General features: G+C 40.9%; 1 protein-coding gene across 1 annotated transcript in view; it reads right to left on the bottom strand.

Moving 5' to 3' along the window:
* Window positions 1-9,498: 9,498 nt before the first annotated feature.
* Window positions 9,499-25,597, bottom strand: part of ANKRD33B (ankyrin repeat domain 33B) — a 44,981-nt gene continuing 28,882 nt past the window's right edge. Inside the window, exons 2-4 of the mRNA XM_027644036.1 lie at window positions 24,716-24,845; window positions 19,297-19,437; window positions 9,499-12,582 (exon numbers count right to left, since the gene is read on the bottom strand). Of these exons, the coding sequence (XP_027499837.1) occupies window positions 11,741-12,582; window positions 19,297-19,437; window positions 24,716-24,845 (1,113 nt within the window). The 3' untranslated portion in view covers window positions 9,499-11,740. The remainder of the gene's footprint in view (window positions 12,583-19,296; window positions 19,438-24,715; window positions 24,846-25,597) is intronic.

Here is a 25,597-nt window from a genome sequence, read left to right as displayed (position 1 = left end):
AAAAAATAATGTTGTGGTGCTGCAGCAACTGGGCTGTTCTAGCCTTGATATTTTGAGAGGGAAATGCTACATTTCTACATTTCTAGAAATGCCTTGGAAGTGTTGAACCTGGGGCTGGAAGGAGCAGAAATGAGATCTCTTAAGGAAGGTGCAATTCTTAAAAGGAATGAATGCAGCTCACATAATTATGGATGATTACTTTGTCTAAGGCACTCAGAGTAAGCAAATCATGAGCATGTATGTTTTGGACGTAACAACTGGGACGTGCATGAGAAATACACGCATGAGCACCTAGCTGTGCATTTGCTGTTGCTGACATCCCAGATGGGAACCTCTCAGCAAGGGGAGAAACGGTAACACCAAAGCAGCTTTGCTCAGAAATTTCCCCTGGAGTCAGCTAAGTTGGGAGAGTCTAGGCATGACAGACATCGTACATCAGGGAAAAAAACAATTAGTTACTCAAAGACAAGGCTTTTCAAGGCTGCCTTGGAGCAACAACAAAGCCTAAAATATGTTATAAAGTAGCAGTGGTTTTGAGTGTTCTCGAGATCCTTTTGTATTAGAGGTGAGTCTCCTGGTGTTGTTCTCTCCCAGTCAGTTCTATGGATGATGCAGTGCACAGCCTTGGGTCTTAGCCAGAGACCTACATGGAAGACCAGAATATGATCTCTGTACCTTTCCTTGGTGAGGGTCTCTGAGGTTTCACACCCCAGTGTTACTGATGTAGGAATTTGGAGGGCCACTGCCAGGGCCACTTCTCAGGACACTACCTTGCACAGTCTTTGGGGGTCAGGCAGCTCAGGGAGCCCCAGCACATGAGGCGTTTGTGGTGACCAGCGGCATCCAGCTGCCAGACACTACTCTTTAGGAGAGTCTGGGAAGGCTTTTGCTGGTGAGCAGCTGATGGGAGAGGAGCCAAAAAATGTGTTTTCTTCTGGACCACGGGATATGTTTTGAGTTTATATCAGACATAAAATATGGGGTTACACACCGCATGTGACTGCGTCTTCTGGTGATGCTTATGAGTAACCTAAGAAAAGCACACACTAAGTCCCTCAATAAGCAGTGTTTACAGCAATGCCTAGAGCATGGTCTTTAGAATATGGACTCAGATTTTAAGGGATTTGGATTTCTAGCCCCTTTCAGTGAAAGCTTTTGTTATCTTTCATGGAAATTGATTGCTTACCAGTAAAATCCATGTGGTTTATTGTTGCAATTTAATAGGGTTTGCCTGTGAAAACAGATGTGAAAAAGCCCTTAAATAGCTACACGCTCTGCCAGCATCCCAGCATTCAGTGCCCAACTCAGTAGATATTTTCTCAAAGGAAAGATGTGCATATAATTGAAATTAGCAGAAACACTTAGCAAGGAATCCTGGGAAAGGTATGAGTGGCTTCCAAAGAATTTCGCAGATGTAGACCTTGCTGTAGAGGTGCGGATGTAGTATGATGCTCAAGAATTCCTATTTAAACTCCTGCAGTGTAACCAGTGCAGTGATGTACAGGTTTTCTGACTGCCTAAAGCTAGCTTTAAAAAAAAAAAGTACTCTTCACGTATCTTAATAGCATTGTTGGCTCCGAAACTCAGGGTTAGTGAACGACAACATCATTAAAACTGAAGCTGAAAGCAGGGTAAAACACATTCAAGTTCATATTAAAATAAGATGACTGACTCCTGTACTGACCATAGTATTAATTTTTCTATTTGCTTCAATAACTTTGTATAAATCAGATGAGAAAGTGCTATGTTTCCTCCAGCCTGTGACAGTGCTTGGGTGTAGCTGACTGGGTCGTCCCCAGTGCCTAGTTTATCACCACCTGCTTCATGCTCACTCATGACTCTCTCTTGGTGCCTAGAAAGGTTTTACAATCCCATCCAAACATCAGCATTCTCAACTACGTTTCTGGACAAGTACAAAGGAACTGAGAAAAAGCTGATGCTTGAAAACTGCACAGCCTATTTAAAAAGCAGCCTTGCCCCAACTAGAATAGCTGCTATTCTCTTGAAACATACTCAAGGAACCTTGCACTCATTTCATAAGCTTTGTTATCACAGGATTGGGTTGGTTTTGGTAATTGTGACATGACCAGCATGTCTGCTCTGGCACAGGGGAGAGACCTTCAGGCCCCAAGGGTGTCTTCACTCTTCCCTGGGTCTAGGAATCCAAAGGCTATTTTGAGTGGTTATAAGTCCACAATTCTATAAGGAGACTCATGTCCATACATTAATGTGATTTTTAAATAACTGGTAGGGGATGATCACTGTTAAATTAGATCTTGACTTTGTTTGACTTACTGGAGCTTCTGGGTTACTGCTGCTGCCTCTCTCTCCTCTTTTTCCCTGCCCCGAGTTCATTTAATTCCTTTTAAGTGTCATCCTCTGATGTGTCTTCTCAGCTGGCACTAGGCTTTCAGAAGAGCCCAGCTAATGGGAAATGGCAACACTGGGATTTAATGGCATTTATACAGCACAGACCTGACTTTTGCTTTCATAACTTCATAAATCTGTTAAATAGCCCACTGGAATCTTCAAAGGCTGGAACTCTTTTAACTCTTCAGAAAAGTAGGGCATGATGGTGGTATATAATGCAAAACTTTTTCAGTCTTGCATTTCTAGGCAAAGCTTTCAGTGTACTTTTTGCAATAGAACAAATATTCATTTACCTAAGGAGACCACTTAGTGGGAAAAACAGACCAAAGATACTATCAGTTTCCTATTATTCAGAGAGAAGTATACAGTTTTATTCCCCGTGGCTTTTGAAGAAGGATACCTTTGATGTTATATATCTGTACTGTAGAGAATGCATGAGCACTCCTGCCCTTCTTTGTCTCCAGAAACTTTATGGGTTCAACCACTCTCCAGCCATGAGCAGCACATGATCTACTTTCTGAGTGTGTCTGGCCTAACCATCATTTAACATCTGAAGGCTGCCACTGGGACCACCTCAGGCTCCACTCTGGCCCCTGCTGTCCAAACTGCCTCTGCCATCTATAAAGAGCTTTACGTGGTTTTCCAAAGCCAATAGCTGTCATGTGCTCTGTTTGCTTGACTGACATAGTTTTCATTATGTGGTTTTGTTTCTGTGGATTTTCCAATCCATCCTTTTCCCTCGTTACGTGATAACCAAGAGCTGACCTTATGAATTAACTTGGGATTTAGAAAAATATTTCTCTTTAATTCAGGGGGAAACTGAGGCACATAGGAAGTAAGCAAGTCTGGCTGGAACAAGCCCTGCACTTGATTCAACACAGGAACAGCTGCAGCTTTGATACTTCTGGAAATACTCAGATGATGATGTTGGCTTTAACTTGTTTTCTTCCCTCAGTGTTTTCTTTAGCCATAACTTTCTGTGGTGGTGGTTTTCTTTCTCTCATTCAACCTCACGTTCTCTTTACTTTAGTCATATGTGAGTTGACTGGTGTACAACACAGCTCTTCACATGGCCTCATTTTGTTGCTTTTTCAAGTTAACTAATTCTTGCCCTGAGGAAATGTGATTCAATCCTCTAATAGAGGAAGAGTGACCAATATAACATATGTTTTGTGTCCTGGGATAATGGGCTTAGGAGGGAAAGAGCCAGAGTTTACCTACCATATCTGTAGAACTTTCCTACCATATTTATAGATTTTATGCACTTTTTTTCTTTCACACATCCTGAAGCTGAGATTTTTTTTTTAGTGACTAAAAATGGCTACAGTTATGAATGGTATCTACACTTGAAAATTGAAGAGCATACCTGGAGATAAAGAAGGAACAGAGGTCTCCAGACAAGACCCAAGTTTAGAGTCTGGCAGGTGAGCTGTTTGTCTCCAGTACATCGTTAAATCCCATGGCTGGCTTCTGTACAAGTTGTGTTTTGTAGGAGGCGGCCTTGGGAGACCTGCAGACAGGGAATTACTATAATCCAGTCTGGATGTCACGAAAGCATGGATTAATATTTCATCTTCTGCCTGTGACTGTTGTCAGGCTCACTTTGTTCCTGAGCTGGGGCTGTGATCCTCAAAAGACAGCCTTGAATTAAAGATTAAGCCAGTGTTTTACTTGACGGAAAGAGAGCAGTTCTCTGCAGAGAATGGTGACAATGCAGCTCTTACCCAGCACTGCATGCAGGCATTTAGAGTTTCCCAAATCCCAATGTCAAAGCAAAGCTGCAGCGTGGTGCTGGAGCTGGCATGAAGGGAAGGGTCCGTGGCAGTTGTGAGACTGGTAATTAGCCAAAGGTGAGCAAGAGGCACTAAACTGCTCCAGGAGACACCACTGACTCTGCTGTCTGTGAGAGAGTTCATTAGTAACCAGCTGTAGAGAGAAACAAGTACCTCATTGGAAAAAACAAAAGCTGCAAGGAAACCAGCACAGGTCAGAAGAAATACCGGGTCAAAGCCTTCCCCCAGGTCGAGGGTATGGAAAGGCAGCCCTCTTCACTGGAAACAATTTAGTTAAGCTGACACAGTTGTCTGTGTGGAAGCTGATTTCAGGGTAAATAATTTATATTGCTTTAACCTCAAACTGGTTCTGATTGATTAAGTCAAGTGAATATTAGCCTGATTAAAACCAACCCAAGAGAGTTTGTGCACATTTGTTCAGCTTGATTTTCAGTTAAACCTGCTCAACTGGTTTTTTTGGTTTTCTTTTTAAATATAGACCAGCCTGTCATGATACGTGGCTATTTCCTCTTTGGACAGCTGACACACAGCGCTTTTCTCTCAGCTTTCTCACTAAGCACGGTAGCTTAGTCAGTCAGGGAAACTCTAAGACAGTTCAGGATATTTAAGGCTCATAAGCAGGCAAATTGTTGGGCAAGTGATTATCCAAGAATGTGGAGAGCCCAGTTTGAGCATACAACCAAAACTAGTGCCCATCAGTTACCATGACCAAAACAGCTGCTGTCACACAGCAAAGACTGGTTTTTGAGGATCAATCACTCAGCAGCTGACAGTTTCTTCTAGCAAAGAACAGGGCAGATATAGGAAACCCTATATAAGCCTAGATAGGCTCTTGCAGGAGGTCGCCTTGTAGTGGCTGGGAGACCACAGGCAAACACCACTCACTGCGCCCATGAACAAAAACAAGGGATAATGTAGTCAACCATGCAAAGAATAAAACTCATGTTTTTCAAAAATCACAAGTGAAAAATTGATCATGCAAAACATCCACAAAGAATGTTTTTAACTGAGCACATTAGTTGCAATTGAGTTTGCTAAACAAATTTTTGAGAGGAAAACAAAGAAAAATTAGTGTAATATGGCTGGTCTGTTTGGTTCTATTGCTCACCAAACAAATGTTTTATTTCACTCACATGGATACACTTCAGGAGGCTGTGACTGCAGCTTTTGGAAAAGGATACCAGGTGGTCAAAGGCCACATTTCCCTTGCACAGAAGCTGGGTAAATGCTGCATGACAACTATTCGACTACATTTCCCTGGGAAAGCAGCCAAGCTGATCATACAGCATGTCTGCTTTCAGTACAACTATGTTTGTATATTCTTTTGAAACACTACTTCACCTTGTTTTGGAACAGAACTTTTAGTGGGACCATTACTTAAATTCCCCACTTTCTTATTGATTTGTGTCCTAGTAATGCAGAACATCCCCACACTACTGGCTTCTGCAAGAAGCTTCAGTATAATGGCAGCAAACACAAGTAAACCTTAACTCCTGCTGCCGGATGTGGTTGGAAAGTAAATATTTTATCGCCTCTGTCAGCAGAAAGCTGTGTATAGAGATTCAGAAAGCAGCTTTAGTGGTTAAAGCTGCACTGAGCTGACTTCAGTTACTATGGCACCAGGAGTAAAAATACCATGGGCACACACATGCACGTGCACACATACGGAGCAGAGATGTTGAAGCAATTCCTGTGCCCCTTTCTTGATCCACATTTAAAGGAGCTCACTGCATGACCAGTGCCTTATGAGAAATCACTGAATGCATCCAGGGTGGCACCTGTGAGCATGGATTCTGCACATCTGCCTCTTGAGGGTTTCTGTTTATTTTTTATCTGTTTGGGAGGAAGGGCTTAGGCTAAGTAGTGGGAAGCTGCTACAATGGGAAGGGAAAAATGAACCACCTGAACCCGTTTTCCCAACCTCCTGTTTTCCTGGGAGCAGACTGAAACAGCAGCATTTGGCCCACTAATTATCCGCAAACCTGTGCACAGTTTTATAGACACCAAAGCATCCTATGACCATTGTAAATTCAAATGTGCCAAGACAAGTGGCAAATTTAAACCTGACTAGGCAAAATGATTATGCATAATAACTTTAATTATCCAATGAAGTACAATTTTTCACATAATCCCCTTCCTCTTCACATGCAAGTGCTCCAGTGTTCAGTGAAAAGGCAGCTGGTCTGTTTTCCCTTTGTAGCCTACATATTGTTCCCTGAATTTGTTCCTTTCACAGAACAATTATTTAATACTAGCTTTTTTAGAGATGGTCATCATTAACATATTTGAGTGCTCCATATTATCACTGGGAAGTAAGAGGATTTTTATATGTATATATTTTATAAATTTGTAAACTTATATATAAAACAATTACTTTATATATGAAGGAAAAATGTGTGTGACTGTGTTGCCAATAGGTAGTTTTATAGGTAAGGTTTAATTTAATATCATTAAATTGTTTAATTATATAGGTATTTTATAGGTAAGGATCTGATTTGGAGCATCCAGTTTGCCAACTTTGGGATATCTTTATTTAGTGTATTTAGCATTTTAAAACACGTGTTGGTCTAAGTATGAATCTGGCTGATGTCATTTATGCTTCCCAGTGATCATCAGCTCCTCAGCCAATGCAAAAAGGGTCCAGAGTTTATGAAGTTTTCCATAAATGCTATATTTAGCTGTACATAGGAATTATCCAGAAAGAAGAAAATTCCTGTTCTCCAAAGCAAGATGAGTTGACCCTTCTCATTTGCCATGTGGCATTCTCCAGGCTTCCTTGTAATAATGGGATGGCCTGTAATACTCCTAGAGGTGTCTATGAATACTTTTTCTTTTCTTACTTGGATGACTTGAGAGCTGTGATCAGAAATACTTCAAACACTACATTTCAGAATACAGTTTTCCTGTATTGTTCCTTGGTGGACTTTCCAAACAGTCTTTCCCTGGAAGTAACCCCTACCTTGACCTTCTGCAAGCAGAAAAGGTGTTTGGGGGACATGATACCTGGGGATTTGTAGCAGGGTTTCTTTTGGTTTTTTTCATATAGGTTGGAGGTAGATTCTAGAGAAAGTGTCTCCAGGATCATCAGACAACCTTTACAGCTCCTGAGGGGTATCCAATTGAACTGAGCTGATACAGGACTATCCCTGTGTGAGCTAGTTACACTGCTGAAGAGTTTCATTTCTGAGGAAGCCTTTGCCTCACAGCATATTTGTAGCCATGGTTTGTGTTTCCCAGCCTCAAAAATGACCTCTCGGCCTGCCTGTTAACAGAGAGGAGCAATCTTAGATCCATTTAAAGAGTATGTCTATACCAGAATCAATTACTTGATGTCTCCTTTTCTGAACAAGATTATTTCAGTTTTTCATTGTGTGATCTGTGTGTATCCTGCAGCCAGCCTGCCACCTCCCTGCAGGCCGCCTCTGGTCTTCAGATCCTACAGGCAGCATTATTTCTCTAAAGGGTAGGCCTGGCCACCTTGAACATCTTTAGCACAGGTACACAGGGAAGGGCCTATATAATGTTCCCTGTTAATTGTTGTTATTTTGGCTTAGTGTTTGTCTTAACTCATAACTGTTGGTAGTTGGGTTGCTCTGCAGTCTGGAGAGGGTCCCTGGTGGTCAGCCTGCTGGGTGACAGGTTTATTTGACTATCTTGTTGTCAAGATGGCATTTTCCCCAACCCCTGATCAATTCTGTTACAACTCTGTCCAAAATCACTGCTGTGTAAATATTCTGTAATATTATTAATGTTTTTAATTTATTTGTTTTATGCTCATTTAATATTTATTATCCTTTAGAATACTTTTCTTTAGTATTTTGCAGAAAACTAGTGCAGCAAGATGCTCGGTTTGCTGGGGGGCAAGCAGAAATACATGGGCTGAGGAGATGGACACGAATGTCCTTTCCAGCTTGTTGCCCGCCCACCCATGGCTGTGGGGTATCCAAACAAACTGTGGAGTGTTAAGTCTTCAAGCACAATGAGCAGACCTAACAAAACCAAGCTGCATCTCATGAATTACAGAAAAGGGAAGGCTTTGGTTCAGACCATCTGCAAGTCAGTATATTCTACATATTGGGTTCTAATTTCAGTCCTTTTTGGAAGTGATCTGCTGAAATGTAGATGGTAAAAAAGAAGTACCCTCAAAGAACATTTCATATCTGTATGCCATTTTTCTATTCAAGATTTTTTTTACTGGCTGCCCTAATATCTGTCCACCAGCAGGACAGCATGAGAATTCAGGACTATTAAGAAAAAGACGTTCAATGAAGAAGCCCAGTGAGGATTTTTGTCAAGGCTTAAGAAACAGCTTTTCATTGACATAAAAAAAAACTCTAAATGAATAATACATATTGACACAAGGAGGCAATTATATGTAATTCTCTGTTCCCAAATGAAAAACCTTCCATGGTAGTCTCTTCCTTATGACATCATTGCTCACCAGAGATGAAACCACTATATAATTTTAGAGAATGTTGGGAAATGCTTGGGCTTTTCACTTTCCACCATCACTAGATTAAATCCCTGCTTCTTACTGCAGAATTAAGTCAGCCTATTGGGCTGGGAGCTTCCTGGTGAGTGAGCATTGTGGTGACATGTTCAGAGTGTACTGAGGAAAGCAATGTGAAGGAAGAAACAGCCCGTGCTCCAGTTTCATTCACAGTGTTCAGAAGTATCCTTTCCACTAATGTGTGAGACTGCAGCCTGGTATTGAAGGCACCTTCCTCAACCCTAAGAATCAGTGTCCCTTTTCTCTCTGTGGGAGCATCCTTTTCCAGCAGCACCTCTTCCTTCCCTTCGTCCAGGTGCCAGGCGGTGCTGCCAAGGGTTTGCATGCTCTTTTTTGGGAGGTAAACCATGCTGGGAGGCAGTGAAGCAGCAGGAGAGGAAGGCAATGGGGACCTGTGCCTGCATTTCCAAACTAGCAAGTGCAAAGCTTTACACAGATGCACAAAATGGAGTCATACTGTCCATAAGGGTGCCAAGGGACCACCTGTTTACAGCAGAGCAATGTGGCCACAGGCCAGCAAAGCAGCGACTTCTCTCTCCACCGAGATAGTCAGACAAAGCCCGATGGGGGACAAATGTAGTGGTTTTCTTTTACTCCCATGGAAAAATTCACAAGGAGTGGAAGTTAACCCACAATGACTACTTCCAGGGAAACCAAACTGATTTCAGGTGGTGCTGATGAGTCCTTTGGTGAAAGTGAATGGGCTTTTAGATCTCCTGAAAAGTGAAAGGCAGCATCCCCAAACCCCTCTGAAGAATAAGGTTGCCAAATAAGTTTAACAGCTTGTGCCTCTTTTAATGGAAATATCACATATTTATGCACATAAACACAGTAAAGTACAAAGGATTAGAAAATGGGCTTAATTTTCAGCCCCCAATTCTAACATACTGTATGTTAATCCCTGAGAGCACCTGTCAATTGTCTGTCTCTTGCAAGTGATACTGAAAGTGCAAATTCTAGTGCTCACCTGCAGCACAGGTTGCTTTTCAGATACTGAATCTGAGTGCTAATTTTCAAAATGCTATGTTGGCAATAAAAAAAAATTATTAGTTAAACCATTCAATCCAATTCAATTCAAAATCCATCCCGATACCTTTGCCACAGACAGCTAAAAGATTGTCTTCCTACTCTCCAAAGTAATAAGTTCAACTTATATTCTGGTTACTCCAAAGCCATTGTAAAATTGGTGCCTATGAATTGCACAGCACTGATGCACTTGCAGACTAAAATCCTCTTTATATTCACAGGAAGTGTATTAGCAGGTGCATATTCCTCCAGCTCCGACCTGGGAGTGTACCTGGCAATGCAGTCTGGCCAGCACAGCTACTCCAGCAAGAAGTAAAAAGAACAAGCTGTGTGCAAAATCCTTGTTTTAGATATCTGTCATAACCTCTGTCAAGCCCTGACACCACAGATGCGAGCTGGCAGTGCTGATCTGAGCACTAGTTTTCAATCAGCTGAATTTATTTCTCCCATGACATGCACAGTTTCATTACAAATTCAGTGAGACCACGGCCAGGTTTTGTGCTGTGGGAGTAAAGGATGGAAAAGTTTCCCCTCTCTTTAATTAAAGGGAGAAGCCAGTGACAGCAGCAGGTGGGGTCTGCCTGGCTTCCAGCACAGCTACACCTTCAGGAGGACACACCACAGCACATTTCAGTTCAAACAGGCACAAAACCTGAGCAAAACCTTACCCTGAGATGTGCTGCATGACTTGCTGTTTGTGTTTGACCTCTACTTCTATGAACATTGTCCTTCTTCAGCAAGCAGCAGGTTTACAGCCCTTCCTTATCAGAATTTGCCAGGGTTTGACAGGCTGCTCAGGCTGACTGCTGGTAAAACCAAAGGAAGCCTTAACATGGACTGCAAGAACCTTCAGCAACCTGTGGGAACTGCTGCTTGGAGATGCACTTACATACTAGGGAAGGTTTTCTCCCAGTGTTGAGAGAGAGGGGTGAGGTACTGCTCTCCCTGGGCACCCAGAGGTGTAGTATCAAAGATTACAGTGACATCTGACCACATTAGTGCCTGAGCTACCTGATACTGCATTTCTTAGTATATAGCTGGACTTGATACCTGGGAAAATTGAACTTCTTCAAGCTGCCTAATTTTCTTGTCCTGGCTATAATCTGGAAAGGCTCACAATAAAAGGTGGTTTTTAAAACAGGAATTTAAATAACAAAAAGCCCACCTGTGCCTCATCATCTCCCTTATTTCACATTTAAATGCAATGACAAAAAATTCCCTGAGACTAAAGAGGAAACAACAGATAACAGATAAAGGGAAACCTAACAGGGGAGGCAAATCTTAGGTGATGGTGGCATTCAAATCTTATCTCAGCTTCTCTGTTGCTTCAAAGAAATCAGTCCCTGCCCTTGATTTATACCTGCAGAAGATATGAATACCTCAACTGCAGAGATATTTCATATGCAGCCCTTTTTATATTTAACAGAGCAAACAATATGCATTAAGACCTGTATCCATACAGACTGTATAGAGCTGTACAGTTTAATACCTATCCTTAAACTTTGTTTACTGGAATAGAAATAAAGTGCTTAGTATATCCAAAACAATTGAAGACCTGGATTTTCACTGCCACCAACACTGGTTTTAAACTTTTCACTATTACTATAAAACCTTGCAATACATTTACCTATGGAAGGAGAGGAAGGAATGTCTAGTGTCAAAAGCACAACTCCTTCATTTTGTCCATTACAAAATGAACAAACACAAAATATAATCCTGTCACATATGTTGTTTTTCAAGCTGTTTCTCAGTCATTCACCTGGAGCTGGTAAAACAGGAATCTGCAAGAGGACTGCACCACTTAGAACTTCCTCTCAACAGCAGACAGGTAAACTTAGTAAGTCTTCCACCTCAAAATACATTTGTGCTCAAGCATCAGACATGCTGTGGTATAACCCTTGCTGTATTTCTGCGCTTTAAAGGCCATTGCTCAGTATTTCAGCTCCATGAACAGTGGGCCTGCACAAAGGCATTCAGTCTGTTATCTTGCTCAGATAACAAGACTAGTAGCTCAAGAACCTTCTAAACAACTGCCTTTAAATCAGGTCCTGCTTCGGGTAGGAGACACCTGCCTCAGCTTTTGAGTGTCTGCTGCTCTATTCTTGTCCTGTTCCTCTGCCTTCTTCCGCTCCTCTTTTAGCTCCTTGTATCTCCATTTGGGAATCTGCAAATAGGGATCATCCTTTGCACTGCTCCTCCTTCTCGCCTTTTCTGGCTGGAAGGTGGGTGGAGGAGCCTTGCTGACACGGACTTTGGGAATGACAAATCCTGGCCTGACACTGCTCCGTCTAAGCAGGTGAAGCGGTAGGAGGCTTGCTTTCCTCGTGGCTACTGTGTTCACTGCAAGGCTGATGGGCTGCAGGCTGGCTCGACGTTCCTTCTTCTTGGGGATCACTGTGACTTTGGAGTTCTGAAAGAGCTTCTCGTAGCTGCTAACATGATCTTTGTCTTGAGATCGGATCTCCTCTGCTCTCTGCTTCTTAAGGATTTCCTGCACGGCCAGTCTGCGTTTACCAACAGAGGGTGGGCTGCCTGGGCAGACAGTCCGGCATGCCAGAGCAATGAAAGGACTGCCCAAGCTTGTTGTCACCTTCACCATGTGGTCAAGGACCCCATCTTCTTCTGGGCCATAGAAAGACCGGAATGAGACAGCTGCCCGTACACACTCAGAAATCTTCTGCAAACAGCTTTTCGGCTCTGCAGCCTTGGCAAGAAGTTCCTTCATCTTTGGCCATTCTGGTTTATATTGATCAGAAAACTGTTCTGGGCATGGCCTGTCCATCAACTTTTGCATGATGAAGGCAGATTCTGATCTTCCTGTGAAACAAGCCCATTCCCATGAAGTCAGTCCACGACTTGGGTCAGTTGCATGGACGTTTGCCCCTCAAAAAAAAAAAATCAATGAAAACCAATTAGTGTTAGTTAATGAAGTGCCCACACTTTTGTTACTATAATCAGAGGTGAGTCCCTGCAAGAAAATGTCATATTAGATACACAGTAATATTTGTATCAAAATGAAGATGCACTAAGGACAGATCAGGTTCCTCATATTCAGAACTCCTGATTTATTTAAAACAAACTAAAAAATAATAAAGCTGTATATATAAAATTCTCTTAATACAAATAATGAAATAATGAATTTCAGCTGCACTTAATCTTGACTGGCATTTTAAAATCCATTCACTTAGCTGACAAGGAGACTGATGAATATGGAAAGAAGCAATTCTGTACACAAAAATCCTCCCCATATAGAATACTGGACTTTGCACTGATCACTGCCACTTGTAAGGGAGATCTTGGGCTAGTGATCACAAGTTCCATGAAAATATCAACACACTGCTCACTAGGGGTGAAAATAGCGAATAAAATACAAGGAATTTCTAGAAACACGTTTAAAATGGAGAAAAACAGAAAGAAAAAAAGGGGGAATAGAGAAAACAAGTGTGCAATTCATGTTCTCTTGCCCCAAATCTTCATTCGCGAAGCCCATCCATGATGATGATGATCTCTGAAAGGACAGAATGGAATTAGGAAATGTTGCGAGGATGGTAACAAGGGTGAACAAATATAAGGAAAGTTACCATAAATGTCAGAGAGTAGATAGTGAGTGAGACCTTCAGCCTGAACCCAGAACAGCTGTTTTCATCTACCTGAGATTACCAGCCCTAAGAAAATTAAGTAATTGGTAGCAAAAACACACTGTTATTGCCAAGTGGACCAGCCATGAGAGGCAGCTGGGGCACTGGTTAGACAGCAGAGGCCTAGACATTTGAAGTACAGTCTTAGGTCCTGAAAGAAAATGATTTCCAGTGACCTGTCCTCCCATTCCCAATTTATGATCTTTATCCCTCAATTCTGACATCTGTCTCTATCACCATTCTTTTTTTTCATATGTTTCTCCATCCCTCTCCATCTTTGCCTTCCTTTTGATCTCTTCATGTTCCCATAAGCCCCCAAAGATAGGTTTCTTCCCTTGTTCTTCACTCTTATGCTTTCAAGTTGCGTTACACTCTTCTCCTCCTTTACAACTTCTTAGTACTATACCCACATTCCTTGTCAACCAGGAAATTGCAGGGAAGTCCTCTCAGTTATGGTATTAGGTTGGGACTGTGGGCATTTGTCAATGAGGGTGGCATGTGCCCAGTTCTGCTTACACAGAAGAGTTCTGTAAAGGACAGTGGAAGCTCAATACAAAGTGCACTTGTGGAAGAATTGCTACAGAACGAGCAGCAACAAGTAGTTTTGGAAGCTGAAGCTAGCAGGACACTGATGCAAATGCCCAACACATTACAAAAGATATGCCCAAAAACTGGCTTGCTGTCAACAATTAGAAAGAATCTCATAGATGTGTCAGGGACTTGACAACTGGCACATATCCTGTGAATTGCACCAAAATGACCCTGGGCACACCACCTGGGCACACACATCTTGATGTTTTACAGTATGTGGGCATGTAGGTGAATGAATTAAATCAATAGGACAATAAGTGAATATGCTGGTTTCAGGCAGAGATGTTCTTAAGCTGAAAATTCTTTGTTTTATATTCTACCTTTGAACTTCGACTGATCTCAGAGGGAGCTTTGCGTGCTCCAGTGTGCAGACTTTGTTCAGCAGGTCTGTAGCACGCTCCCTGGGCCAGGCACTTTGCCCAACTGCTTTAAATGTAACTCAGCTTTGCAGCATTCAGTCACAGTTTGCACATGTTACTGGCCCTGTAGATAATTTCTGGGTTCCTTGAAAGAGTTTAAAGCTGGAATATGAACAACATTTGACTTACTGAAGGGCTTCTATAGCAGATGAAGCACCGTTTTCAAACAGTAAACGCAAAATAGACCTACACAGATCTTTCCACAAAAGAAAAGACATAACTTTGGAAGAAGGAGATGTCCAGAGATTGAGACCTGAGGAAAAGAGTAGAGAAATACCATGATAATTTTTTTCTTCAGGGTAGATTATCTTCGTGACAGCATTTCAAATTAGAATAAGGAGGAACTTAATATAAGGAATGGTAACCAGGAATTGGTTTGTGATGGGTTTGATATAACCTTCCTCACAAAGGAAGTTTTGGCATTACAGGAAAACAAAGGAAAAAAAGAGAGTATGGGGAAAGTGATCAAAAGCTCACTTTTAACCCTATTAAGTACAAGCTGACTCCTAAGTCAACTGAGAAAATTGCTAAAAAGAGGATGCTAGAGACACAGATAAGAGTGAATATGGACAGAGATAACCTAAGCAAAAGAGCTGATCTCAGTTTAAGTGTAATTTGAGTGAAATTTGCAGAAAGGACAATTCAGAGAGAGAGAACACAGGTGTACTGCACGAGTCAAGGATGGGGCCCACACTGGAAGACAGAAAGGAGGCAAAGAGGAGGAAGAGTCAATCAAATCAAAGAGTTCATTAGCTCTGGATTGAAGAAGGGATTGCAAGATCTCAGAGGCAGCAGGGTTTGATGAGGTTCATGACTGCAGAAGTTCCAGTTAAACCACTCTGGGGAGGAAAAAAGACATCCAAACATACACCCTCCTGCTTCACTAGCCTGTTTTGAAACTTCCTACACAAAGTTCCTACCCTTGAATCTCTCACATCTCAAGGTGGCCTCTTGCCCTAGTTCCTTAACACTTACCTGGATCTGTCCTCCTTCCCACTAGAGGTGACTGGGACCAGGCAGACTATGTGGAAATTGTTTCCTTGTTGTACATGTAACAAGCAAGGAATTAATACAGGAAGAAGAGAAGCTAAAGGAATTGTTTTCAAATATAAAATTTAATTCTCAGCTTGTAAACAAGCAAGAGGTATAGATAGCTGTTTACCATTATCTTCAAGAAAAAGTAATTCCAGCTCTGATATGGTGCATCCAGGAGACCTTGGATCAGAGTTGTTAAAAAAGAGCAATGTGGGAAAGTGCTCACTGGGGGTTCCCCACCTTTGCCTGGGAACTGCACTCAGCTCTTTTCCTTGACTGAGCTAAGCCTGGCCATGTGCCTTGCTGGTTTGGACCCTGATCCACAGACTTAATTTCTTGTTTGACCTCAGGACTATCTTGTCTCTACAGGCTATCCCTTGTCACCTAGACTGCCCAACAACCACTGCAGTATTGGCTGATCCTGTCACAAGCCCTGCTCTGTTCCTTCGAGTGCCTTTGTTGATGAGGCTAATGCTGAGGCCATGCTGTTACCATTGGCTCACCTCCCTTTGAGGAGTAGCCTGCTCCTGACAGATAAGTCCCCAGGGCTTTTGGAAAGTTTATCTCAGAAAAGAATACTATGGAGTATTGAAATCCCAACCTTTCAACAGAAATCAATGCTCACTTTGTACCTCGTATCACAAAATCTCTTCTAAGGTGTGATTTAGTATAGTTGTATTGATTTTCTGTACAAGTCAGGAGACATTCCTCAACAAAACTGTCATTCAGTGGAATGCCTTATCTGGAATAGGCATGAATAGTCATGTCCCTTTGTAAATGTGATAGCTGTCTTATTGAACTAATTGTCATTTCAATGTAAGCATAGCCTACAAGTTCTCTTTTAGGAAAACTGCACTTGCCCCTTGCCTTGCTTTTCGTAAAAAGTTGCCCTGAAGATCATTTTTCAGCACAATTAGTTTGAATAGACATGCTCCTTTAGGATATCAATATCGTGTTTTATTAAGAAGGTTGAATGTCCCTTGAGATGCAAAACTGACATCCTGAGTTTAAAAATGGGGAGTGAGGAAGCTCAGGTATTGTTACCACCCTGTTTTATAGGCAGTATTTAAAACTCAGTCTCCAGATCTGTGGCCACTCTGACAACTTTACTAAAGCAGCACTGAATTTACACTGGAGATTACAGCAGGGCTTGACACGTGAATAACAACCAGCATTTCTGGCTGACTTGCTTGATGAGTGCTGGCAGTGGCGCGGTTCTGGCAGCGCAGCAGCCTGTGACAAACTGCCGATGAGAGACTGAGTTCCCCCTTACTCGCTGTGCACTCACGAATAGCAAATTCACACGTTCCAAAGACTCACTTTGAAAGAGCAACATTTTGTCCAAGTGTCTCAGAGTGCCTTAATCTTGTAGTGATTGACCTTGGCCACCCTCCAGGAACTCAAATTTCAGAAAGAGCAGTCACTTCAACAATCCAGCTCCAACCATCTGTCACACATTGCTGTTACCTTTTTCCCCATCTGACTGTGCTACATCCAGCATTCAATCCAGATTTCAAATCCAGCTGGGAAAGTGAGTTATTTTGCCTTACTGACCTCCTGCATTTGCTATAAGTAGCTGGCCATCCATAGAGGTCTTACCCAAGCCACTGAACAAACAGTAGGTTTAAACACCTCTTGGCTGTAACTCTTCTCTAAACACACATACCTGCTTTGTAGCTATGCAAGTTGACCCACAGCTGATTATGGGTGTTCCTTCTTATGTTGCCATGCATTTTTACGTTTTAACAGAACTTTGCCGATTGATTTGTGAAATCGATTTTTTCACCAAATCTTTTAATAACAGTTCCTTTTACCTTCTTCAGCACAGTAGCACTTTATTGTCAGCAGTCACTCAGTATCCCTTAAGTCCCAAACAACTTCTAAATCCATTCTGAATGAACATCTTCCTCCTTCCATTTCAGCAGACTCTGCAGTGCTAGAAAGTACTCAGATATTAAAATGGGTGCAGGCAATTTACCACACTTCCTTTGTGTCCCTTATTTTGAGCTGAAAAAGTGAGGAACTGCAAAATACTCACCAAAACATGTATATAAATTGCAATGTAGAAACTCAAGAGCATAACTCTAGACCTCTTTAGTCAGTGGATGATCTTTGGTATCCTCAGTCTCTGATGCACAAACAGGCTGATACAACTTTCTGTAGGTAAACTCAAGGTAGAGGACAAGAAAGCCATTTTCTGGATGGCTAAAGGTTTGTTCTCCGCGATATTCTGTTTTCTTTTGAATCATGAAAACAAGAAGGTGGCTATTCAGATGCCAGAGGCAGCAACCACAACAGTGAACTTTGATGTCAGTACTTTCTGTACAAGAATCAGAATAACAAGGACTGAGTTATCTACAAAGCTGAAAGGTCGTGAAATAGCTTCTAGTGACCCAAACAGAAAGAACAAGCTTCCATCACATCTGTAGTGGGAATAATAGAAGGCTATGACACTGTAAGGCAAATTAGACAAGTCATAAAGTCTTAGGATTGAAGTTTCTTTTTAAGATTCATAACGGGCACTGGAAAACTCCAGACTAGCATCTGCACAAAGAATGTGTTAGTCCAGAAAGTGCATCTGTTTCTAGCAGTCATTTCATAATTTTTTCTCATAAAAATTTAACTCCAGAATTAATGATTTAATTCCAAAGCCCTTATTCCAGTGTAAGAGGCTACAGAACCTTGCAGAAAATGACATGCCAGTCACCACATCATCTGAACATTTTCTGTGTCATATCTATGTCTAGAAACTGGATAGTATTAAATGAATTATAGTAATATCACTACGCTTGATAAATTCCTGTGGCTTAAAATATTTTGATTATGAGCGGTTAGACTTCCATGACAGCAAAATCACTGAAATGAACTACTCATTCAAGATCTCTCTCAATGAAATGGACTTGTAGGACTCTTGGGCTAGACAGTAATGATATTCACATATCATTTTTTATAATTTCCATAATATCTAATTTGTGTCAAATATCTGCAACTGAAATACAAGAATATATACTAATATAAGCTAGCTATTTAATTAGTATATAATGATTTATATACAAATTACTCAATGTTAAAATACCATACAACATTGTGGCTGAATGATGCTCTATGCTAGGATGACTCTTGTAGAGGCTGTTACCCCTCCAGGGGCCTTCTGAGTCTCTTCTCCAGGACCCCTTCAACTCGCAGTGCAATACAGCTGGAAATTCAACTGCAGACAATAGCTAATAGCAAGAAACATAATTCCTGTTCTCAGATGTGAAGAGAGACAGCTGGCAAGAGATGGACCTGCTAATTCCCTGTGCCATGACTCCCTCCTTGCAGCAAAGACAGACCTGCTTGTGCCCTGTTGCCCATAAACCTGGAGACCAAATTCAGAACTGTAGAGGCATTAGAAGAAAATCCACATTACCAAATTTCCCACCAGTGTTCCCTGTGGGATATGGCTCCTACACCCAACTCTCCTGATGGGAGCCTGAGCCTCCAGAGCTCTCCAGTCCCTGCCCCAGCTGGAGGCAGAAGTGGAGGTCTGGCTGTGGTCCCACTACCATCATGCAGGTAGCAAAAGACCTGCATATCTTCCCTAGCTGTATAATGAATTTCATTAACTCCTTTTCTACAAATTTTGATGCTTCTGCTCCCAAAACTCTCCTGGAGACAATGAATCTCACCCTGACAGCTCTTGGAGAACTCCTGGATGAGATTCTACAGGCAAACTGAGTGCCCCTGAACCTGCAGCAGGTGCCTTCACCACCTTGTCTATGACTTATTTAAAAGCTGCACCCATTTCCAGGGAAGGCTGCACCACAGCTCACAGAGCAAACATCTCAAGAGCCAGTTTTCTTCTTGGTGTTTGTGTATGACTGTCTAGTATTTAGTTAGATGAAGACAAAGAAGCAGCAAAGCACTTTGCATACCTGCCATCATCAAGGCCTTCACGCATTCCGTTCGGCCCTGCATTGCAGATTTCATCAGTGCTGTGAATCCAAATGCATTCCTCTTCTCAATATCAAGCCCAGGAAAATAGTTCAACAAATAGTTTGTAATGGTTATGTGCCCTTTAAAGAAATGAAAAAGCAGAGAAAATACATCACAGAATGAAGGTACTCTCTCAAGGTTAAATCAAAAATTACTCCTGTGGGTTTGATAACTACAAAATGCAGATAATTAATAAGATCTGTTTTCTTTGTGTACTCTTCCAGTCATTGCAGTTATCAGCCTTTGGCCTGACGGTTGCAATCAGCCTTAAGTGGCACTGACTTGTGACCAGAGTGTTGGGATAGAAGGTGAAACAACTTCTCTCAAGTTGTTCTCCTTTCTGAAAAGTCAGTTTAAGGTAAGGGAATAACTGAAGGCCAGAGATGGTTCACTCTGAGGTTGCAAGGGGCCCCAGTTTCTTGACTCAGTGAGTAGCAATGCAAAGGGAATCCCTACATCTTAAGGAAGGATGGCCCATCACCATGGGTAACTGACTGCAAAGGTTCACCTTTTTCCCTTCCCTGGTAAAACTGAGCCTTACAATCATGGTGTTTCATTAAAAAGTGATGATTACGTATAGTTGTTTCAGCCAATAATACTTAAAAAACATGTCAGGCCTGATATGAGAGAAAAGACTATTTTGTGCAGGATCCCACATTTTTATTTTTCCATCTGACAGTGTAAAACCACTTGTCTACTCACCGGTAAGAGGAAAATGATGTTCAGTTTTGGTAGTAAAAAAATTCTCATGCCTTGTATGCCAGGATAACTGGTATCAGCAAGGGCCTACTGAGGACTTGAAGACATCTCTGGCTAAATGGTTGGAAGATCAATTAAGACATCAAGTCTTTATAATTGGACTCTCAGGCAAATAGCGAGTGCCATTATGACTCATTTAAAACAGTTTCCCCTTCACTTGTCAATCATTTTATGATGCTTTGATGCTTTATAAAATAATGCAGTCTGTCAGGCAGCTGCAACAATCACAATTTAATTACTAGGGGCTGTAAGAATATTCTCTCATATCACTCTGCAGTCTGTGATGCATGACATTCAAATTCATCTAGAAATGGTACTGAAGCAGATTATAATTTATATAGGACAATTTAAAAAATCTATAGTGTCACATCTGGTCCAAATTTAATCAGCAGTCACTTTGTAGCAACACAGTCCTGCACTCACTTTGAAAAACAAGTTAAGAAAATCTTTACTGATTAATTTAAGATGTTTTGCAGATGTTACTCTTTTTCTCCTATAATTTTTTATGCTCCGCTACCTTTCTGCATAACTGGAGACTCTCCTGAAACCTGAGCATATGTAGAGATAGTGCAGACAAACTCCAGAGTCTGAGAAAACCAAATAAAGAACTCCCAGTACCTTGTGCAGTCTGATGAGAATAAAATATAAAGATTCAGCAAACCACAACAAGAAGAACAAAGCAAAAGTGAAACTGGATTCAGGGCAAGATCAAGTGACCTGGTCCTGCTTACTCAATACAGAGACTTCAGCTCCACTGACTTTATGGAATAAGATCAAATCCTAACAGGGTATTGGTTACTACTGGGAGAGTCTTTGTGCCCAAATTGTTTTGCACGACACTCTCTGTTTCGCTGATGTAGAGCATGTGTCTTCATGAAGGCTTTGGAACAGTTGAAATACTGCTTTTTGACCACAGAAACCAGAGACAAACTGAAACAAGGAGAAATAATAAAGTGGAGGATTTTTCAGCAGTTATTACATCACTAATGATTTTCTTCCCTTTGTCAAAAGTATAATTGCAGTAAGAGATGTTTTGCAAATCTGGGGTGATGCTAAGAGTTAATCCTGAAAGACCTTGCTCAGCCTAAACTCTCCAGGGGACTACAGATGGCCTTAAATGAGACAGAAAAAAATACCAACAATAAAATAACTAAGAAAGTTAAGGAGTTTGAGATTCTCAGAAGTTTCATGTCTCAGGGATTCCTTAGAACCTCTTCAATTTTGTTCTGCAAGATCTTCTATCCTCTGAGGTTTGCTTCAGATTTCTAGTTCAAACAGATCTAAAATTCAAAGCAAAACTCAGAGCTGCCAAGTTTTTGTTCAATCCCTGTCATACGCTTTTGATTTAAGGCCATGAAGTTTGCTTTGGTTCTCCTGTGTCTGGATGCACTAGCAGTGTGTACCTAAATCATAAACCAGGTGAGTCTTCTGTGATGTAAAGTCTGCTATGAAAGGCGTATGTAGCTCTAAAATAAACAAGCCTGGCCTCAGCCAGTTTTGGGATACTGAATTCAAATCAGACTTTTGCTGTTTGCATGCCAGATCTATCTTCTACCAGAACTGGCATGCTAAAGGTACACTTCTTCTCCCTGGGAGCCATACTTAGAGATCAGCACAGATGTCTGTAATAGCTTAATTCACTTAATTGCTGCCACAAAGGAAATGCCTGTAATGATGACAATATTGCCTAATAATCTTTGTAAAACAGGCAGAAGGATAAGCTGCATAGTAAGGAAGATGCTTTGTCAAATAACACTGCTATTTTGAATTGTACCTCCAAAACACTTTTGTTTGGTTTGTAGGTGGTGAATGGATGGAACAAAAGACACTCAGCATGCTTTATCCTCTGGGTGTTTTAGGTGTTCATGTTCTCATGTCTTTCTTAATGAATGAAAGCTGGGATAACTTCCAATTTTGTGTTCCCAGCTCTACAGCCTTGCCCCAAACTGGTCCCTGTAACATAAAATATCTATACTCTGTAAGCAAATATGACTCTGTCTGAACACCAGTGCATGCCAATTACCTTACACTGGTGTAGCTATGTCCCCATCAGGAACAGAACTGACAAAAAAAAAAAAAAAAGTAATTTTCCTCCTTCTCCCTTCTCTTTTTTAAATCACTCTCCTTCCTCCCTTTCTTTGCACTTGTTATTTCAATCTCTTGTTTGCATCAATCCCTGTGCTTTTTTCTGCATTGTCCTCGTAATGATGTTTAATGATTTTGCTTCTGCTTCAACAGCATCACCATTCATTTCTGGGCACCACCTGCTGTAGGCTGCAACGAATTTACAGTTTTGGAAGGCAAGCTGTCTTTGAAAAGGGATATAAGAAATAAGAAATATTGAGAAACCAAATGAACAGACCAATTTTCAAACCTGAAATTTACACACAAAGCAGGACACTTTGCAGTTATTTTTGAATACCAGTAAGCTTGTTAAGAAAGTACCTCTTTTCACTGATCTATCCAAGCTCTCTTTCTCAGGACAGCTCATGCAAATACTTCAGCTTTAGATACTTTTTTTGAAGAATGAGAAAATCTCAAATTATCAAAAGCAATATGAGAAACTGAATTCACTTATCTTCTGAGACTCAGATTTGAGCATTGCATCGGGGTAGTCATTAAATAGCATAAGCAAGTGTGGATTTTAAACTCCACTAGCACAAGTAAATAGGCCTCTCTGTCATCTCCCTTGGCATCTGTACCTCATAATACAAATGCAGCCTCTGCAACATAAGGAACAATTCCTCTGGACTGCAGCTTTTTTCCCATCCAGCTCCTCTTTGGGGTCTTGACATACATGATGGCTCACTTGGCCAGTGGATCATAACAAAATAGCAGCACTTTCTGAAACATTCTGATATTACCTTACAATTAACTGAAATATTGTGGATTTGCTATTAGACTTTCCAGAGGAAAACCCATACTTTCGGTATAAATAACAGTGATCTCAGAATAATTTATTTTGCAAAAAATGTTATATTTCCATGGCCTAAAGTTAAAAAAAAAAAAAACCCACACAAATAAATTCTCCTCTAAAGGCAAGCTTGTATAAGCTTTGCTTCCAGATCTTTATAATACACTGCTCAGCATTACTACTTAACATTCAGCAATAATTAAGCAGCATCCATTGCACTGTAGCTCCTCTGATTGCAATGTTAACCTCGCAGTAATCTCTATTAACACTACAGCATCTTGTGATAATTAATTAAATAACTAGTGTTAACACTGTAGCTCAGGATTATCACAGGCAGGGGAAAACATCCAAGTTGCTGGGGGTTTGTATAAGCTTCTGCTGACTACAGTCATTTCCAATTGCTTTGGGGATCAATAGCAAGTACTGGCAGAGAGTGTCAAGTGAATGTCAGTCCACTGGATTAATTCTGAGCTCATTATCATGAGTTATAAAGGTCAGGAAGGAATGAGTGTTAAATCTTTTGTAGTCCAAATTTATATTAGGGTGGATAAATAAAAGTAGATTAGAGTTTTGGAGACTTCTCCACTTTCTTTGGAAAGCTACCATAACTCATGACTTTGCTATGAATGTGACTACTGTGGTCACAATTGTTTCTTCCAGATTCAAGACCCATCTTGCAGTGACATGGTAAAGGCTAGGTGTACGTTTCCCTGTAAGTCACTGCCTTTGAGGAGCGTGCTTGAGGGATGCAAAGGAAATCTGGGATGCAGAGCTAGGCAGCACTTGGAAAAGCTTTTAGACTACAAAGTGATGATGGCATCCTTGGCAAAATTTTTCCTGATTTACATGCTTTGGCACTTTGTTAACACTTGTAAGAGAAAACTAAAGCTTCCCTTAAAGATTAAAGTGCAGCCTTTCAGTTTTAACAGAAATAATCAACTGAGGGTTTTTAACTGTACACTTGAAACTAGCAGCTCTCTTGGTAGTTTCTGTTGCATTTAAGTGATCTGATACACTGGTTCACTGAATATTACCATGCTGGGAGGTATAAAAGAAAACCTGGGGCTAAACCTGCTCTCACTCCAGTTTGCATCAGGATTAACATGATTGATGTCAATATCAGTCTGTTATAAGAGGATCACTGGCAAACACTAAATCTTGTTGAGGATTTCTTGCTTTTAACTATGCAGTGGATGAAGAATGTCTTAGCAGATAAGGTATTTGTTAACGATGATACATTTTCCTACAGTCAGGAATTACTACAGACTCACCGAGGTAGGTGTAACAAGCATGGGAGAAAATACATAATCAGCAATAATACAGCACATTACACGTCCACAGTGTTCACTTGTTGTTTGCCAGAGCAAACATAGAAATAAGCTTAAAAGAACAAAGCAGTATAATATTGCACACTTGGGACAAGATTTTCTTTATTTTTTAAGTTAAAATAATTAATGGCATCTACCCAGAAATGTATAACTTTTGCTGTCTTAATATACTGGATAAATATTACTATAGTTTAATCAGTTGAAAGAAAACAATGACAAACTTACTTGGGAGTGGGTTTGGCCAGGATTATTTAGTTTAATTTCTTTCAGCAATTTGAAAAACAATCCTAAAAAAGTAGCCAAAACACACACTTCTCCCAAGACCCTGAGTGTAAGAGGTGATACAGAGAGCCTTACCTGCCTGTGCAGCTGTAATTAGAGCTGTGTTCCCTTCGTTGTCCTGCCAGTTCACATCAAGGTGAGGGCATTGTGCTAAGGCTATTACAATATCCACATAACCTTGGTAACAGGCAATGATAAGACCATTCTGTAAGTAAAATATAAAGTGAGAATGAGGTTTACCAGACTCAAAAAAGTTCAGTGAAGAAGCATACTAGTCTGCTTTTTCATTTATTTTTTTTCCAGACTGAAGAACTGAAAAGGTATCAGCATAACTAGTGATTAGCTCCAGGCACAATGTTCAGATCTCAAACACTCCTTTTTATCTCTGCCCTTTGGCAAGTAACATTTGATACTCCTCAGAAATACCTAAGAGAGTAGGTATTACATTATGCTACATGCAAAGTAACTGCTTATAAATGGCTCATGTTTATATGGCTATATACTCTATACCCAAATGAGAATAAATCTGTTTTTATTGTATAATAAAATGAAGCCAGCAGGTAAGATGAACTGGACCTGCTCTGAATATTAATTCTCTGGAAAACGGCTACTTCTTCTCTGAAGGGGAAGTGTTAGGCAGGAGTTGTGTTCATCCTGCCTGTTGCTATCTTTAAGTACTTCAGGTTTCCCATTAGAACTGCATCTCCTTTTTTTATATAACCATAAATAAAATTAAATTGCTTTTAGAGGTACTGTTTAGTGTGCTTTATGACGGTTGGAATCTGTAAAACTTCCAGGAGCAAACCAAGACAGGAGGTAAACCTTGTAACTCTGCTTGGTACCCAGATAATATTTCATTCCACAGGGGTAAAACTGACAATTTCCCTAAAATACAGCAAAATACACTTGTCATTAATTAAATGGAACTACAGTACTTAATCCTGGCTGCTCACTTGA

The sequence above is a fragment of the Corapipo altera genome, unplaced genomic scaffold (assembly GCF_003945725.1).
Source record: "Corapipo altera isolate COAL_440 unplaced genomic scaffold, ASM394572v1 24b, whole genome shotgun sequence".
Lineage (NCBI taxonomy): Eukaryota > Metazoa > Chordata > Aves > Passeriformes > Pipridae > Corapipo > Corapipo altera.
The sequence above is the reverse complement of the archived record's forward strand: the minus strand, read 5'-3'. Positions and strand labels throughout refer to the sequence as shown.